This window comes from Carcharodon carcharias, chromosome 8, assembly GCF_017639515.1.
Source record: "Carcharodon carcharias isolate sCarCar2 chromosome 8, sCarCar2.pri, whole genome shotgun sequence".
NCBI classification, from domain to species: domain Eukaryota; kingdom Metazoa; phylum Chordata; class Chondrichthyes; order Lamniformes; family Lamnidae; genus Carcharodon; species Carcharodon carcharias.
In genome coordinates, this window is record NC_054474.1 from 90682738 (window position 1) to 90702873 (window position 20136).

Genomic DNA, 20136 nt, shown 5'->3' on the forward strand with positions numbered 1-20136 from the left:
TCGGCGCCATCGGTTAGTGTGGTTCTGCACTATTGTATTTGAGGCAACACTGATTTTTTTAATAAAAAACCGAGGCATCCAAAACCATAGTTTATTAAAGTTTGGAGTTTTGCTGGGAGTGAGTCTTCTAAATCACTTTTAAACATGAGCGTGAAATGCCCGGTAAGTGGTGGTAGTGTGCCGGCTGCTGCCAAAGAAAGCAAGAAAATACCATCAATCTAACAGTGAAATTGGATGTTTTAGAATGTCTTGGGGCTGGAGAGAGAGCAGTCGACATTGTGAGAGTGCTTGGGCTACCCGCTATGTTGCAGCAGCCAGGTCTACCCCCAAGCCAACATGCCAAGCATCAAGGCTCTAAATCACTCAAAGCCACCTCCACTGAAACACTTGAGAGATGTCCTCAAAGCATCCCTGAAGAGGTAAAACATCTCCCCAACCCATCGAGATGGAATGGAAGCAAGTCATCCCCGCACCTGAGGGACTGTCTTAGAAGAGAGACAGGTGACGTTATCTGATTTGAATTTTTACACGATTTCTTTTATATTTAGTGATTTATTTTATTCTGCTACTTATTTCAACTAAGAAAGCACAGTGCTACATACGTATGGTACAGTATTTCAACTTGTACATTGTCTTTTTTCTGGGTGAGAAATGTCTAACGGAACCCAACTCCAGCTTTATCAATGATTCCTATGGGAAACAATGATTCACATAAAGCTAATTCAACCAAAGTAGCAATTTTCAGAAACGCAACCACCACTTATAGTGAGGACTTACTGTACCCTGCATTGCACATTGTCATTTGTAATTTTCCATATTTTATACTGTACCCACATTCTATACTGCTTTGTGTCTGTATTGTACTTCACTCTCTATACTTCACTTATACTCTGTAATGCAAACTATATTGCATATCACAGTGCTGTTAGGAACTCCCTTCACCACATGGACTGCAGCGGTTCAAGAAGGCAGCTCACCACCACCACCTTCTCAAGAGAAACTAGGGATGGGCAATAAATGCTGGCCCAGCCAGCGAAGCCCAAGTCCCGTGAATGAATAAAATAAAAACACAAATGTACTCACTCATTTTTCTGGATCTCTAGAATATGATCTTTTCCTTCAGCTGTGAATTGGATCTCTGCCCAGGCTGGGTGCTGAGTGTACAGGGAGGGAGGGTGGGTGGGTGGGAGAGAAAAAGAGAGAAAAACGTCACCATTTGTACCTTATTCAGATGTTGTTGTCATCACTTTTTAAAGATTTGCTTTCTCTGGTGCTGCTCAGCATCGACCAGGCTGAGAGTTCCTCAGTTGTACCGCCCGCAAATTATCAATATGCATACAGAATGAAGTGACGGCAATGTGTCAGGGGGAGGGATGCAAGAGATCCTTACAAGATCTCTTTGGGGACAATAGACAAATGCAACAGCTATCCAACAACACTAATTCAGACAGTAGCTGAGAGAAGTGCTCTTTGAACAGGACTGTTACATCCACACCTGAAACGCTTCGGGTTTCAAGTGTACCCGACGCAATGCGAACAGATCTCATTGAACACTCCTCTATTTCAAGCTGTGAGATGTAGACAATTCAGATGAACCCAGGTCCACTGCGTGGTGGGACAATCCATCCACTCTGACACTTGTCAATAAGAAGAAAAAAAGAACTTGCATTCATATGGTGCATTTCACAACCTCAGGCATTTCTCAGCACTTCACAGGTCGTTTTTGTAAGGTGGGCCGATGTACAGCCAATATATGCAAATCAAGGTCTCACAAACAGCAGATAGATAAATGATCAAGTAATCTGTTTTCTCAGTGTATATTGAGGGATAATTATTGACCAGGGCTCCGGGGAGAACACTGCTGCTTATTGTTCAATAGCACGGGATCTTTTATGTCCACCTAAAAGGGCAGACAGAACCTCAATTGAACATCTCAGCCAAAGGATAGTGTCAGCTTAGGTAATGTGCTCAACTCTCTTGAATCCACAACCCTCTACCTTAGAGGTCAGAATGCTACCATTAATGAAAGAGCAACCGAATCAAAAAGTCTAATGCAGTATTCCCAGTGGTTTGGTTAGTAAGTGTGCAGCCCAGTATGTGACCGCATAGATCAAAAAGGCCCTGAGTGTGACTCCTGGCTTGTGCTGTCTGCTGGGTCAATCAGTAGATGTGCTACTAATGGCCAGGCCTCTCATGTATGACTATTACCCTGTAACTGCTGTTGGAAAGTCTGTGTGGATGTTGCGTGAGGTGCAGCAGCTGATTATCAAAATGCAACTGGTTAGAGTTAATATGCTGTACCTGATCACAAGGTTGGCATTCGCTAACTAGTAATCAGGCTCACACACTGTGACCGATTATCTTAGTAATGCAATGAAGCTGGCTATCTGGTTATGCTACACCTGGCTGAAGGTTATCCAGCTTCACCTGGTTGTCAGGTCAATGCACTATAACTAGTACACATGATTGACAACAATGTGCTGGTTATCTCAGCTGCAATGTCCTCATAATCAAATACTCTTGCTGATTCTTGAACATGAAGAATGGCCACTGTGGAGTGGTAAATACCTCTGACCTTGGGAGAGGGTGACAATTGTGATTCCAGCTTCACCAGGACATCCACATATAGACTTTTCAGCAGCAGTTGAGGCTCAATTGGTAGAATTTCACTTCTGAGATAGAAGTTCATGGGTTCTAGTCCCACTCCAGAGAGCTGAACATCTAATCCAGGGTGACACTTAGTGCAATACTCCCTCAGTACTGCACCACAACATATGCCACTTTCAAATGAGATATTAAACCAAGACCTCGCCTGCCCTCTCAGTGGATATAACAGATCCCCAAGTTCTATTTTGAAGAAGAGCAAAGGACTTCCACATAATGACTTGGCCAATACTTATCCCTCAAGCATAATCACTAAAACAAATCATCTGGTCATTATCACATTTTGGGGTCTTGCTGTGCATAAATTGGCTGGCACATTTCTTACATTTCACTAGTGATTACATTTCAAATAGTACTTCATTGGCTATAAAGCACTTTGGGACATCCTGAGGTTGTGAAAGGCGCTATATAAATACAAGTTCTTTCTTTTTTTAATTTCCTTTTGATTTTTCTCCTCCCTAAAGCACAGACACTAAGATCCAATAGTACTCCAATTATTTATGCCCTATTGGAGATATGCTAAGTCAACATGGAGTAGGGAGGGAGCCTCGGCCCTTCCCGGGTTGTATGTCAGTGTCACAGAGCAGTGCAGTTTTACTCAATCAGGGAGCAAGACAGCTCCTCATGGTGGGCTAAATAATCAGCCAAGGCCACAATTCAGTCTGAAAGACCAAGTTTAAAAGCAGAATCCTGCTTTCTTCAGGAAGTAATACATGTTGTTTTACAGCATAGAGTCATTATCTTGTCTTTAATAGAAATTACAAGAAAGAAAAACATGAAAATGTTTGAAGGTTGCTCAGGATTGAGGAAGCACACTTGGTATTGGAAATTTGGAGTACAAGCCCGGAAAACGTTTGGACCCTGTAAAAACATGATGCAGGATCCTGGGCAGGATGGAGAGACTGAGTGGGTTGGAACATGAGTCTTGGCTTGCTGCCCCAGGCCCACCCCTTCCTTCAGTATTTAACCTTTGCCCTGATGGTCCATTCACCTTGTCCTTCATTCAGAGTTTCCTATAGGGTCATCACAACACATGAACGGTTTTCTACATTAATTTACTGTGTGCAAGTTAATAAGTTGGAATACTGCGTCTAGCTAGTTATGAAGCCAATACACTAGCTGATTTACAAAATAAAACTGGTTAGCCATATAACACCTGGTTACTAGGTCAGCATTCATTGACTGGTTACTAGGTTAGCACATGGTAACTGATCATGATAGTAATAACTGACTTTCTGATTATCAAGCTTCATGGGGTGATCAGGTCAACACGCTACCTATTTAATGACCTGATTAAGACAATGTGTTGGTTATCTGGTTAGTTTGCTGTACCTGGTTATCAGATGGAAAGTGCTCCAATGGTCCTGAGGTAAGCCACCGGGGTACCATCATTTCATACTTTTTGATGTGATTGTACATTTGAGATTCTTGATTCAACTTGCTACTTCTCCCTGGAAAGAGGAAAAAACAACTGAGTCAATTCACAGATAATAGACTGAGGTTGGAGTGGTTAGCAATCATAGGTTTTCTCTCCAGTCCTATTTTTTACCCTGAGTTATTCTCTCCTAAAGACAGTGACTTTATATTGGACTTAATTGTATCAGTTGCAACCAACCTTTTCTACCCTAACTTAGTAACTTGGACTGAACGCCTGCAGGCTACTCAGCCTTAGGAAAAGGACCTCTCCTTCAAAATCTCCTTGTGTGCCCACACACATATGGGCATAATTTACACCCATGCCCAGCCCACCTCCACATTTCCCTCGCACTGACTTCAATGAAAAGGTAAAATTGGATGGATTGTGAATAATGGACAGCTAATTCAGTTCTATCCAAAAGTAAAATTATCCCCACAAACATACACTGCTCAAACGGAGGCTGCTAGATATTGGTTAGGAATCTTTGTCCAGTTATCTTTTGTCGCCCAAGCTCAAGCGATAACAAGATCAATTATAGTCACTCTGCCCCCACCTGCCCCTCCCCCATCCCGACACTATCCCAGACTGATGAAGCCAGTTTTATATTGTGAACCATGTCTGAGTTGTAAACTGTCTCAGTTCAGATCTCAACATGTTTAACCTGGGAAATGTCCCCAGTGAAAGGAATTGAATGTGGTTGTGGTGTATTGAAGTCCCAAAAGCTACACTCAGAGCCATCTTCTAAATCTACCCACCCTTCTTGATGCTTTTAAGGGGAAACTAGATAAGTCAACAAGGGAACCTCTCCCATCTCAACCCTATCCTTGGCTGAACTCAGCACAGGGCTGGGAATGAATTTGAGGCCTCCTGTATGGCTCAGTGTCAACAGATCAATGCCAGTGTTTGCACTCCACATGAGCCTCCCCATACCCAACAACATAAACTTCTATTCCTTTTGCCCCATTTACATATCTGGCTTCCACTTGAAAGCATCAAGAAAGGTGGAGAGATTTGGAAGAGAACCCGAGTGCTGCTTTTGGGACTTCATTACAACACTCCTCCTCCTTCAGGTACCATCCTCTATGAGGGCGTTGGCAACCATGGACTTCCTTTGGATTGGTCCATGATTATGCTTGGCAAAGTACTGTAGTGGTTTGCATTGCCTTCTGCAGTATGGCTGTCCAGGAAACTCTCCTATTCTTACCACCTACCAACGGGCATATTGGAAGGATTTACAAACTGATAATCAACCTGTTTGGCCAGATTATGAACACACCTTCCATGGCTATCAAGTCCTGAAGTGGGATTTGAACCTAGAGCTTTTGGCCCAGAGGTAGGCCCACTGAGCCACAAGGCCTCCTCAATACAGCAGTACTAGGATCAATTCCTTTCAGTGGGGATGTATCCCGAGTTAAGCATGATATCTGAACTGAAACCACTTATTACATGGACACCACTCACAATATAAAACTAGTTTCATCATTGCATCTGTCCGTGTCCCAGATGCCACAGCAGTGTAGACACACATGGGTATTCTCTGAATTGAGGACCTACCAATGTGAATATTTTATATTCAAGAATTGAGGGGGCAAGTAAAATAAATGGACTGGAGGAGGATGCTTCCATTAGTAAGGAGAGACTAGGACCCGAGGGCACAGTCTCAGAGTAAAGGGAAGACCTTTTAGAACAGAGATGAGAAGGAACTTCTTTAGCCAAAGAGTGGTGAATCTATGGAATTCATTGCCACAGTAGGCTGTGGAGGCCAGGTCATTGAGTGTATTTAAGACCGAGATAGATGGGTTCTTGATTGGTAAGGGGATCAAAGGTTACGGGGAGAAGGTGGGAGAATGGGGTTGAGAAACTTATCAGCCATGATTGAATGGTGGAGCAGATTCGATGGGCCAAATGGCCTAATTTCTGCTCCTATGTCTTATGGTCTTATGCTGAGCAGCATTTCAACAGAGATTAAGTAGAAGGTCTTTAAAGGAATAATGCTGAGCATGTAGACTAAATATATAATTAAGAATTACAAGTTCAGAATGAACAAAATGTGACTCCAAATGGATTATCAAACAAATTAAAATTAAAATATAAAGAAAGGTGATACCTAACTAATTCTGCAAGAAGAAAAGTGATGATGTTCACTGGGATAAACATAAGGGCTTGAAGAAATAAAAGCTTGCTCAAAAGGCTTTGACTTAAGGAAAAGCCATTTCCACAGAGGTGAACACAGCAGTAAAAAATGCTTTCAGAACTTCATTAGTTAGAGGAGTGTCAGTGAAGAGGTGCGATCCACAAAATATGCAAATAGACCTCATGTGAACACAAAATCGTAAATATTCTGAATAATTACTTTGTCCAGGTATTCAAAAGGGAAAATATGATGAACAGGAACATCCCAGACCCAAATATAATCGGTGACTTCAATAGAAATGGGCTGGCTGACCTAGAGCAGCTAAAAAGGCTTAAAATAGATAAATCTGTAGGTGTATTTGTCCCAAGGTGTCGCATCACCAGGGGAAATGATGATCATTTTGTTGGTTGCTGGGGACAAGTAGATTGGAAACAGGCTATTCAAAGAAAGGATGAAGAAACAAACCCAGTCAACTACAGACTTAGTAGTCTTAATTCCATTTCACGTAAAGTAATGGACCTGAGTATCAGAAGAAAATTTGGGAATTATCCAGGTAATAATAACTTAGAAAACAGCTGGCAACATCAGGAGGTAAAGATCCCACCGAGTCAGCCTTCTTCAAGGAAGTGATGACTCAAGTGGACAGGGGAAAAAATGGGACCTCCCAACGAGGTATATTTCTGCATGCAAAGCTGTTAGTTCAGCACAATGCTGTGAGGATTCAGGGTAAACCCTGAGAAAGAAATAAGTTGAAAGGCAGAACTGGATGTACTTAGTAGAGGAGGTTTTTCAGAATTGTGGGGGATAAGGAGGAAGGGGAACGCAGTTGAGGATGAACACTGAGTGCAGTAATCTGGGTTGATGTTGAGACCACTACAATTTGACATTTGCATCAGTGTCTTAGATTCAGAAACTGAACGCAAAATAGCCAAACTTCCAGATGTTACGAAACTAAGGAAAAAAAGATTTCCATTTCTCTAGTGCCTTTGATGACCTCGGGATGCCCAAAGTGCTTTACTGCCAATGATGTACTTTTGAAATGCAGTAACTGTTGTGTTGTAGGAAAGGCAGCAGCTAATTTGAACACAGCAAATCTCCCACAAGCAACAGTGTGTTACTGGCCAGGTTATCTGTGCCTGTGGTGTTGCTTGAGGGTAAATTTTAGAGAAAAAGAAAGAACTCCATTGCTCTTCTTCGAAAGAGCATCTTGGGATCTTTTTGGAGATGCCATACAATCAGAGAGGCCATTCAGAAATAACAGAATGAGTTCAGAGAATGGCTACAGCACAGCAGCAGGCCATTCAGCCCTTGTATCTATGCTGGTTCTCTGCAAGAGCAACTCACTTAGTCCCACTCCACCGTCTTTTCCTTGTAGCCCTGAATTTTTTTCTCCTCAACTAATGATCCAACTCTCTTTCGAAGACCTTGATTGAGTCTGCCTCCACCACACTCACAGGCAGTGTAGTCCAGTTGGACAAGATATAAAAACTGGGAATAGAAAGCGAGAAGGTTGATAGGTGATACAAGTACTATTTTTAGGATTCTAAAGGGACTGAATAATGTTGACCTTGACAAGCTACTTCACCTTGTCAGGAACAGTGGAAGCAGAGGGCACAGTGTGTGCTTAAAGCGGAGTAAATTCAAAACTAACCTGCGGAAACAGTGGGCAGGATTTTCCCACAGGCTTCAGGGCCCTGATGTCAGGATGAAATGGGGGCCCTGAGCTTGCACTCGCTGGAAGCAGGGCCAACTTGGTTATTTTCCCCAGACACCACCTCCGGCTTGGCTGCCTCCAGATTCACCATCCAGTTGAGAATGGCAGGCGGGACTTAAAGCCCACTGGCCCAATTGGACAGCTGAGGCATGAGTGGTAATTTGAAAATTTAAAGCCAGAGGGGCTAAGCCGGCCAACTGACTGACCCCACCAGGTATTCCCTAATTGTCCTTACCTGGCTATGTCCCCCACCCCCCCGGCTCCCCGCCCACCCCCCACCCCTCCCACCCCCTTGGACCGTGGATCCTGCTGCCCTTACTGGCCCCTTGGGCTGCCGCAGGGAGGCTGCCTCCTCACATGGAGGGAGGCTGTGCTGTCCCCGGTAAAATGTCCCTGGTCATCTGCAGGTCACTCTCACCATGGGATCCGGGCCGGAGCTGGAGGGCTGAGGGACCCCACTGGAGGCAGCGGCCTGAGGGACCCCTGGGCCCATAATGAGGCCCTGGCTGTTCAGCGGAGGCTTTGCTAAACCAATTGCCTTCAGAGATATCTTCCTTTGAGGCTTCAAGTGGGCATTTGCAGTGTTTGTTGTGGCTTTGGGTGCTGAATATGCATTAGTTTCACTAGAGAATGAAAACTGAAGGTGCATGGAAATTCTGTGGAACTCTCAGCATCTCCCCACTTTGGATGGGCTGTAACTACTGTATGAGATGAGAAGCAAACTCCTGTATAGAATAAAATAATCTATTGAATCAGTTAAAAAATTTTAAAAATCAATAAGGGCTTTTAATATGCAAATCGACTGCCTCCTTAGAGCAGACGGCCAACCCACACCTGAGCCCACCACTTGGAAACATCCAACATCTCAACGCAGTTCTCTCTAACCCCCACTCACGCCCCCCCCATCATCCCCCACCACTCCCACACCCCCACATCCCCCAACCTCCTCCACCCCCACTGAATGAACCTTGGTCCTTTTTCCCTGTCTAACAATTCCTATGTTTCTACCCAAGTAGGCAGAACAATGGCAGGAGAAATTTAATGCAGACAAGTGTAAAGCACTGCACATAAGGAGGAAAAATAAGGCAATACATGAGTTTCATGAATGTTAAAATAGCTCAGGATGATTTTGAAAAAAAGGGGCTGGATTTTCAGCTCAGCGTGTGGACCTGTGCCCGACATGCACGAGCGTGAAATAACGCGCGATGATGTTGGGTGGGTGTCTGATGTCATCACGCACTTGCACGATGTTTCAGGCAGCCGGCACACATGGGAGTTGGCAGCTCATCCGCTGACAATTCAGAGGGCTGTTAAGCCCATTAATAAATTAATTAAACTGAATTTTTCTCTGCCTGTCCAACCTTACGGTTGATGGGCAGGCGAAAAGGCCAAGCGGCCTTTGGATTTTTGAGGAAACCTCATTCATGAGCGGGATGAGATTTCCGATGTTAATTAAAAATAAAATTTAAAATTTAAATCTCGTTTTTAACATGTCCCTACTCATGTGATAGAGTCACATGAGGGGACATGTTTACCTTAATTTTAATTTCTTTATTTTGAATCTTAGAAACCTTTAGCTCCCTGAGGCAGCTCTCTGCCTTCAGGGAGCTTCCACTGCGTGCGTGCCCACACCTGCGCTGACCTCCGCGCTCACCCTCCTCCCCCCACCCAGGCAGTGCTGAGCGTTTCAGCATGCGATTCACCCTGGTTGGCCTTTAATAGGCCAGCCAGTGTGAAATCGCAGTCGGGGCCCGATCGCAGGCAGCGGTCAGTTTCGCTGCCACTCCTGGGTCCACCTGCCTGACGAGGTAAAAATGCTGCCCACGGTGTAATGTAGACAAAACCCTGGAATCACTTAAAAAGATATATAGGTGGGGGTGCTGGGGGGTTGTTGCAAGGGTTTTCTGAGTGGATGAACCAAGATGGGCTGAATGGCCTTCCTTATACAACACATTTATGTTAACTAAATGGTTTCATTTTTATATAGAAGTAGCTTGAGGAGAGATAGTGATGTTACCCAAATAATCTCTTCGGTCAAACTTGGCATTTCCTCTTTTAGATGCTACACAACCTGCCCCGCATTTCAGAAAAATACAAAGCTACAGATTATTGTTGGCAGTAGGAACAGATGGAAACTTAATTCACTGATATAATATTCCCCGATGTGCTCTTCAACAGAGGTGTTAACTCATTAAATAAATGGGTTTTAACACATCCAGCAAAAGAGAGGACAAAGGTTAATTAATTCATTAACTAATTAATTAATCTTTGTCACCTATTACTAGCAACACTAATTTCTAACCTATGTCATTCTTTTGAAGCAACAAAGAGCTTCATTTTCTTGTACAAGAAATAAAAATCATTTAACACAGCTGTGAGTTGGAAAAAGGCACAAATCCATGAAAACATAAGATCAGGAGCTTTTCGTACAGTCTCTTAAGCCTGTTCCATTATCTGATTAGATCATAGCTGATCTGTACCTCAACTCCATTTATCCATCTTTGATCCATATCCCTTGATACATTTACCTAAAAAAAATCTATCAATCTTGAAAGCTTCAAGTCATCCAGCATCCATAGGCTTTTGGGACAAGGAGTTCCAGATTTCTGCTATCCTCTGTATCCACTTCCTGATTCCCTTCTTAAAATGATTCAACTGTAATTTTAATAGTATCCCCCTTTGTTCTAAATTCCTCATTAGAGGAAATTACTCTTCTATATCTACCCTATTGAATCCCTCAATCATTTAAAACAACTTGATTAGATCAAACCTCAATCTTTTAAACTTAAAGGAATATAAATCAAATTTATACAATGTGTTATCATAATTTAATCCTCTAAGTGCAGGAACAGACATTCACGAGTTGAATCTTGTGCTCTCAGGCAAACCTGACCAGACCATTTAAGCATCAACCACATCATATGGGATTGGAGACATGTATAACCAGAACAGTTTCATTTTTACATAGAAGTAGCTTGAGGGCAGATAATGATCAGTCAATGTTACCCAAATAATCTCTTAGGTCAAACTTGGCATTTCCAGTTTCAGATGCTACACATCAGATAGAATGGCCAAGGATGCTCACTAATGCCTTTATACATATACCCAGAAATACTGAGCTAAATTTCACCACTTGGTATATTGAGATTTGAACTCATGACCTTTGGGTTGTTAGCTGTGTTTCATTCTATTATACTGATCTATCACAGCAGCACCAATCGCTGATGTTAACGATCCAAAGACATGAGCTCATACTCTCACCAGGGCAGCTGGGGAACTTTAATTCAATTAATTAAATACATCCTGAAAAAAAAGCTAGTATCTGCGATGGTGAACATGAAATGACGAATTGTCATACAAATGGATCTGGTTCATTAACGGGCTGGTGAATAAAATGTCTGACTCTAGATCAGAACGTTCTGTGTTCGAATTACAAAACACTCATGGAGTCTTACTGAGATCCTGAATTTTGCCCAAGGCCACACTAGTCTGAAAATGCCAGATCTTGTCTGATCTCGGAAGTTAAGCAGACGCAGGCCTGGTTAGTACTTGGGTGGGAGACCGCCTGGGAATACCAGGTGCAGTAGGCTTTTTCTTTCACCGACACCGCTATCATGGAGGCTTCACGGACTCAGACCGTCAAATTGGCCCGGATTACTAAAGTTCTTGGAAGGATGGGATCCCAGGGATAGTGTATTCAGGTCCGTGTGGAATTTATGGACGACAGCAACCGATCCATCATTCAGAATGTGAAAGGACCAGTCCATGAGGGAGATGTGCTCACACTTTTGGAATCTGAGTGTGACGCAAGAAGATTACAATAATTGATCGTCAAAACTGATGCCAGCTGAAGCCGCTAACGAAATAATTGGTTATGGACATTTTCACAAAGAGTTGTTATTGACAAAGTGGGACAATAAACATTATAAGTAAAAAAAAAGGTCTTAGGAAGGAAATTTGCCCTCCTTCCCCTCCTTCCCTCTGCATGTGACTCCAGATCCACAGCATCTGTGATCGACTGTGAGCTGCCCTCTGAAATGGCTTAGCAAACCATTCAAGTCGTATTCAAAAAGGCAGCTCACCACCATCTTATCGAGAGCAAGAAGGAATGGGCAATAAATGCTGGCCTTGCCAGTAATGCTCAATGAATAATTTTTTAAAAAAAGCTTAAGCATAACACAACTTGGTTGGATTTTTGAGTAAGATAAAAAAACGTTTTGTTCTATTACAGTAGCTTATTTGCTGCATATAGAACCTGGGACCAACGGTCAATAGACCTGTAGATAATATGTTTTTCTGCCTAAAGTGCATTACAAAGAATGGGAGAAAGTACCATCAGATAGGTGTTAGCAGTTATCAGTCTCCACCCTCCAATTAATAATTCTCATTGGTTCTCACTTCTTTCAGTCCCACTCTTCAATCAGGCTGAATGGATTGGACAGACTCAAAGGTTGGTCCATCAACCACCAGTGCCATCTGCCAACCAATCTAATTGGTTGATGCTAACAACTCCAATCCTGAAAGCAGGCTGATGTTTCCCATGAGTGCTGACAAGTGGGCAACTGGAGTTAAAACACTGGCACTTGGCATGTGTGCATCCTCCTTTATCAGTCACTATCTACATACATCCAATCAAAGCAGGAATGAGTGGACAGCAATCTGAAGCAGCAACTTTGCCTAATCCCCAGCAAGACACCATACACCAGTTGTACTATTCGCCATCATTACATTGGCTGCCATCAGATCAATCAGCATAGCCCACAGGTCAAACCTGGGACCTTGTTGGTATCTATAACTTACCATGCCAGACAGTGTTCTGATTAGCTCATTTATCTAGAATTTTTTGATAATACGTATATGTTCTGGTGTCAATAAAATGATAGATAAAACTGGCTGGTTATCACTGAAATAATATATTCAAATGATTGAGTAGGTTATAATAGACAATAATGAGCGAGTCACAGTTACTCCAAGAGGCTGGGGGTTCTAATGAAGTGGGGGAGAATGTAAAGAGAATCTCTTTATGGTGATGGGTGCAAGGGGAGGCAGATTGTTGGAACTAAAATAATTTTCTGTGTTAAAATTGGTAAACAGTTATCTAAGTCAGATGAGTCGATAATACTCCAGCGCACTGTCTGTGATTGATTAAGCTGTCCGGCTCATTGATGGGAGATAGATGGGTAGATCTATCTTACAAAAATTAGAAACAAGAGCGGGCTTTCAGCTATTTGAGTCTACTTTGTCATTCAGTCAGGTCAAGACTGATCTGCACCTTAACTCTATTGACCCACTTTTGTTATTTCCTCGCCGGTCAGCTCTTGATAACCTTGCAAGCTGCTGATGCAACAGGTAGGATAGCCTTGGATGGACAAGGCAATGGGAAAGTTGCCTGTGCTCTACAGTGGTCATCCGTATGGTTTCAGCTGGTTAAGTGCAAGCACTCCCTCCCCCCAACCCGCATACGCTCCTGCCATACAAACCTCTAAGCCTTGGTTCCTGTCAAAGGTGTGCTGACATTCCCTGAGCTTTGCTAAGGGGAGGGCGCACTTGCACTCCATATTGAGAAAATGCAGGATAGGGTTCTCTCAGTAATTCCTAAGTCTGGTGATGGGCTTTCACATCTTTCACATGCCTGGTTAACCAACAAAAAAAGGCACGACTTCCAAAAGCTAAGCTAAATGGTTTGATGCTGTCCAGATCCCAGATATGGGATTGTTTGCACATTCGCAACAAGACAACAGCAACAACTTGTATTATATAGTGTCTTCCATGAAATAAAACATCCCAAGGAACATTATAAAGCAAAATTTGACACCAATCTATATAAAGAGATATTAGGGCAGATGACCAAATGCTTGGTGAAAGAGGTCAGTTTTAAAAAGCATCTTAACAGAGGCAAAAGAGGTAGAGAGAAGAAGAGGTGTTGTGAGGGTATTCCAGAGCCTAGGATCTAGATGGCTGAAGGCAATCACCAATGGTGGAGCAATTAAAATCGGGGATGCTCAAGAGGCCAGAATTAGAGGAGTGCACATATCTCCAAGGGTTGTAAGGCTGAAGGAGGTTATAGAAATATGGAGGGGTAAGGCCATGGAGGGATTTGAAAACAAGGAAGAGAATTTAAAAATCAAAGTGTTGCTTAACCAGGAGTCAATGTGGGTGATGAGTGAACAGGACCTGGTGCAGGTTAGGACATGGGCAGAGGAGTTTTGGATGTCTCAAGTTGATGGGGAGTAGAACAAGGAAAACCAGCTGCAGTATACTGAAGTAGTCAGGTCTGGAGGTAACAAAGGCACGAATGTTGGTTTCAACATGGATGAACTGAGGGGGTTGGCGGGGAGTTAGGCAATGTTATGGAGGTGGAGACAGGTGGGCTCAGTGATGGTGTGGATATGTGGTCAGAAGCTCCTCTCGAAGTCAAAATGACACTAACTTGTTCAGCCTCAGACCATTGCCAGGGAGAGAGAGGATATCAATGGCAGGAGGAACCGAGCTGTTCATGGAGACTGAAAATAATGTGGAATTTTCCAGTCCCACCAGCGATGGGAATCGTGGCAGGCAGGATCAAAAAATTCAGCGGGAGGCCAAAAATCGGATTTCCACCAGCAGAAAAACAAGTCAGAGTTTTCCCCTCAGCACTTTCATGGCAGGGTCAATTTTCTTGCTGATCCATGTTTAGAGCTCCATTTGCATGCATTAACATGCCATGAACTCTCATCAAAAACTCAACTCTCAGAATCATGTTCTCCCTCCTAATTAGGTGCGACACCAGCAGGAAAATAGACTGGTCTGATTCACGACCAGATATAAGTGGTGTGCACCTGCCCACCCTCATTCTACTCATGACTTTGAGGTGCGTACAACATTGAAAGCCTACGTGGAACAGCACTGCTCCAACTAGTCACCACTACCAAAGCTGCTCTCTCAGGCAAGACGTGAGGTTTGTAGGCAAGGCTGTTTGTACTGGGCGCGGCGGGACATTGGCAGGGCAGCTTGCACTGGGCGCTGGAGCGCAAGCGGGGCTGCTCGCACTGGACACTGTGGAGCGCAGGCAGTACTGAACTCTATCAGCAGAGACCAGCACGGGGACAGAAATAGGATAGACATGAAGTGAAAGCAACAGAGGAGGAAGGGAGGTATAGCAGACAGACAGATGACTGAGGTGAGAGAGCTGGAGCCTGACATGGAAGGGGCACATGCAGACTCAGGGCAGGGGTGGATGGAATGAGTATGGCACGAGAGGTAGGGGGTTCGCTCATACTCTACACTGGGGGAAGGGGGGTGGGTAGTGTAGCCAAGAGGGAAGGGGTTCTCACAGAATGAAGACTGGGGAGTAGGGGGGGCAGTGGTGTGGTGTAGGGTTGCACATGTGACACTCGGTGCACAGAGATCCATGGATAGGGTGGGGGGGGTGTAGTCCTGAAGGAAGCCGAGTGAGGGTGGGGGAATGAGTGTCTTACAGTCATAGTCCTGGGGCTCCGAGGACCACATTTTCAGGATAAGACATTAAATGCAGTCCTGGGGCTTAGTGGGTCATGCTACAGGTCATGACACGCACGTTGTGGTCCCAGTCCAGGGAGGAGCAAGGCCTGTTTCCTCAATGGTAGTCATCCACATCATGTTGTGCAGGGCATGGTCAGTGCCTCACACACGGCTGTCCTGGGGGTGGTTGGCTTAGTACTGGGCTGCAGATGGAATAGTCATGGCCAGGGGAGGCAGCTGCAGCATGTAACTAGGAAAAAAGATAATAAAAGGAGGGACTTGAAGCTCTTGTTGTGTGTTGGGGATGGCGGGGGGCACCTCTGTGTGTGACCATGCACACAGCCTCTTGATGGGTAGAGGTGAGGTCCACATGGGGCATGGGGACATCCATAGTGATGAGTTCAGGGGGGAGGGCAAGAATGTCCAACAATCAAAATGGGCTGCAGGATTACTGGGCACGGCTGGAGATTGACCAGAGGGAGGTCTACCTGCATATCATGGGGTTCCAAGGATGATTGGATGGATATTAACAGTGATGGGAGAGGGTTTGGTCTCAAAGTGGAAGTGCAGCGTAACCATGCTGAGACCCCAAAACAACGACGTAGTTTAAAAAGGAAGCTAGAAAAAAATCTCCACAGGAGGGGTCTGAGGCAATGTGGGAGGACTCCATGGCTGGACTCGGGGGCTCTTTCAGGGACAACCTCAAACTTATTAGAATTTCAACATGGCGATGAAGTGACAGAACTCAAAGGCTTTATTGAAATGTTACAGTTGGAACCAGCAACTCATGGTGCGCTTTTATGCTAGACCACACTAGGCATTGGGGTTATCTTACATGTGGACTCATTGAGCATTTAACCATCAAAGGAATGCGAGAAGGGAAGAGGCAGCCAGCCATTAAGGGAGTCAGCTACCGGATATATGCAAGAAGCTCTGTCAAACTCTGCAAACTGCATTGGCCAATTGACATGGGTCACAGAGCATAAGGCATCCAATCTTTCCAAAAGTGCAAGGCAGAGTTAATTTCAAATCCAAATTAGTGTATGAGTGCCTTTAATGAGCCTCTGAATTACATGGTTGAGTTTGACCCTCTTCCATCCTATTTGGGACTGAGATGTAAAGTTGTTGGGATCTGTGATCTGTGAGAGAGTGCCTCAGCTCCAAGAGTGAAACAGGGAAAGGCGGGTAAAGCTAGCGCAGCCCAAGGGCATGACAGTGGCTGTCTGGCTTGGAGTGGGAGGTTTGTAATTGTTGGGTGAGATACATTCATTTCTTGGATCTGACTGTGCACTGTAAGATGGGGAGTTGCAGAATGGATGCTATGGTCAATGCAGCCTTCTTGATGGCAGAGCTCAGACTGATGAGAAGAAGAGCCGGGTGCTATCTAGCACAGCATAGAGAAGTGACCAGCCTGAGGTGCATGGTCCAGGGGTACCCCAGGAAGTCCCAGAGGCTGAGGAAGTCAGAGCCATCCCACGGAGGCGACTGACACAACTAAGGGTCTACCAAAGGTGCCTTTCATATTTGGAGATGAGCAAGAGACAGTGCCGCAGATGTTAGTCAAGAGATGTGGTGGTTAATATCTGTCACATTCTGCAGGAGGATCTGACACCGCATGGGCTGGGAGGCTATCCCCTGCCAGTGCCCCTGAAGGTCACTGCCGCACTCAATTTCTTTGCAAGTGGCTCATTCCATGGATCCACAAGGGGACCCATGCAGCATCTCTCAGGACTCAATGCATAAATGTATAAAGGAGGTGAAAGATGCCCTCTACAGTAACGCTCACCATAATATAAAGTTCACAATGGATGAAGCCAACCAGGCTACTAGATTTCTGGAATTTGTGGTGATCTCTAGAGTGCAGGGTACGATCAATTGCACACATGTCACTTTAGAGTTCCCTGGCAGCAGCCCCTGGTCTTTGTTCATACGAAAGGGTTCCACTCCATCAACATTCAGCTGGTCTGCAGTCATCAAAAGCAGATCATGCATTTGTGTGTTAGGTATCCTGGGATCTTTCACGACTTCTACATCCTGACTCACTCCCAGGTGCCACAAATATTCAAAGGGCCAGAGAGCTTACACGGTTGGCTGCTGGGTGACAAGAGGTGCCCACTGAAGAGAAGGCTCATGACACCTGTGCTTTGTCTCAAAGTGCCACAGAGGAGAGATACAACATGGTGCATCCATCATTGAACTAATCATTGGCATCCTGAAGATGCGCTTCCGTTGTTTGTGCCGTTCAAATGGGCTTTGCAGTACTCTCCACAGAGGGTATCCCGCATCAGTGTGGTCTGTTGTGCCCTCCACAACTTGGAGCTTCAAAGAGGGAATCACTTGCCATGGGAAGACATGGAGGAGGCAGAGATTTCCTTGGACAAGGAGGACTTGGAAGGAAGGGCAGGAAGCTGAGGAGGGTTACACGTGAGGATGCCATAGCAGTGGCAAGACATGGAAGACGTGCCTGCGACAAGTTGATAGCCACAAGGTTCCAGCAGGAGTAAGGTCCATGCAAGGGGACCTGAGCACATTTCTTCTGTCCCTTAGCCCCATGCCAATGATTGAAATGGCCTTTACAAGCAGTGACATTGAAAGCAATGTCAGTATTTGGCCTTGGAAACGTAACCCTCAAGGATGACAAAATCCTAACTCTTGGAAGGATCAGCCCCCAAAGCTGCATACAATCGGCACGTGAGGTGAAAGATAGCACACCAGCACGCACCCTGCATCAACTGTGCACCTGAAGGAGACACTCTGAGCGACCACAGACATTTGCACACGGTTGTAGAGAATAATAGCTCCAGGTCATGTACTTTCACACTCACGCTGAACACAACTCAGTGTTGATGATAACTTTAGATTTAACCCTCCAAGACACATGAGCACAGACAATTCTATGAAGTGTTGCAAGGCTTAAAGGATCTAATCCCAATGCACAGTGACTTTCAGGATATGGCTTGACACATCTCCCTTACACAGGGAGCGAGTGACTAACATGGGTCTGCTAAACATGACATGAATCTGAGGCACACAAAGGGAGGCAATCACGGACGGGCAACTTGGGTCACCCTCGCAATAAGAGGGCATATAGATTCATATGCAAGAGGTATTCACATGATGACACTATTATCATGAACTCACAATCTATTTACAAAGGTGCAAGATGTATACGGTAAATGAACGCTCATGCCACCACTGTGATCTCAATATTTCTTAATTTTTCTTGCCTTACTGCTACGTCTAGGTGCATCCCCCATATCCACAGCAGAGGTGGAGGCAGCATGCTGACTGCCACGCCCTTTGTCTGTGATGACATTGGCAGGTGCCCTCGAGAGGGCCAAGACCTGGAGGCCCCAGCCTGCTTTTGGTCTCCTACAGTGGGGGGTCACAGGCAGAGGGAGTGGCTGTACACTCTCCGTGCCTCCTGGGTAGATGGTCTCAGGGTGATGAGCTGCTGGTCCTCCTCCCTTTGGGTGCCTGAGGGCCCTTCCCTGACTCCTTGAGGAAAAGGTGTCCCAATCCTCTCTCACTTCGCCACTGATGGATCCCACCAATGCCTAGAGCGACGGAGTGCAGGTCCGAACACAAACCCAGCAGAACCTGCTGGACCAAGGTCTCTAATGGTGACCTTGAGGTGCTTGCATATTGGAGCCACGACATCAGACACAATGTGGATGGACTCCTCCATCCTTCGCTCTCATCTGTTGACTGTCTCTTACAACACTGCCTGATGTTCTGCCGCCTGTTTTTGCATCTCCAGCATGCGTGCTGCAGCCATTTCCAGGGGATCATCATACGACTCAGAATCAGCAGGTGCTTGTCTCCAGCAAACCTCCAAGTGTCAGAGACTTTGGCTGTCACTGCCTCCGATTGCTGTGGAGTCATGTCAGTGAGGTGTTCCCAAGAAAGTGACCCCAAAACTAATCTAGATCTATGACCCACCGAGGTGAGTGTCTCTGCGCTGATGGAGGGTACAGAAGAACGCAGTGACGGGTCTTCCTCGGATGGGGTGGGTTGGGGGCTGGGCTGATGGGCTGGCATGGCCTGTGTGTGGCCTGCTGGTGCCTGTGAGCAAGAGAATATAGATTTAGTTCATGAACAAGCAGAATGCAACATTGCATGTCACCCACTGTGAATTTCAGGATGTGATCAACTCATGGAGGGCTCATCAGTGCTGGGTTGGTGGGGGAGGCCAATCTCGCCGTGGCCATAGGAGCAATCCCTGTCCTCCCCTGCCAACTCGGATGCCTCCTCCTCAAGGGCAGTGAGCTTCTATGAGCTCATGATGAAATCATTTTCAGGAACACACAATGTACTTACAAGGGTGCAAGATACATACAGTGAGTGAACACCCATGTGATCTTAGTATTTCTTTCTTTTTCTTACTTTACCACTATGACTAGATGCATCCCCGATATCTGCAGCACAGGTGGAGGCAGTCCACCATCCCTCCTCTCGTCTGGGATCTCTTCCTCCTGTTGTGGGTCAGCTTGGCCAGCATGAAGACAAATGGATGGAATGTGACAAGAAGGAGTGGAGCAGAGGTTGGGAAGCATGCATGCCTGCTGTGTGTGCTTGGTCCTCCCCAGTCAGGGCTGAAGATGCTGCTTGTGCAAAATGATTGATGAGATGGTGGTGACGTAAGGTATGTGCGAGACAATCAGTGCTGATGTTCCCTCTGCTAATAGTATGCGAGATCCCTGAGGAATGTAACCCTTTGAGTGCCTA

At 45.2% G+C, this 20136-nt stretch overlaps 1 protein-coding gene and 2 pseudogenes across 1 annotated transcript in view; 2 read left to right on the plus strand and 1 right to left on the minus strand.

Moving 5' to 3' along the window:
• The window catches only part of adam19b (ADAM metallopeptidase domain 19b), a 153752-nt gene that overhangs the window by 128375 nt on the left and 5241 nt on the right, over positions 1 to 20136 (minus strand). The window contains exons 2-3 of the mRNA XM_041194317.1: positions 3997 to 4115; positions 1084 to 1154 (exon numbers count right to left, since the gene is read on the minus strand). Coding sequence (XP_041050251.1) covers positions 1084 to 1154; positions 3997 to 4115 — 190 coding nt within the window. The remainder of the gene's footprint in view (positions 1 to 1083; positions 1155 to 3996; positions 4116 to 20136) is intronic.
• On the plus strand, positions 11401 to 11519 carry LOC121281699 (annotated as a pseudogene).
• LOC121281376 lies at positions 11544 to 11753 on the plus strand (annotated as a pseudogene).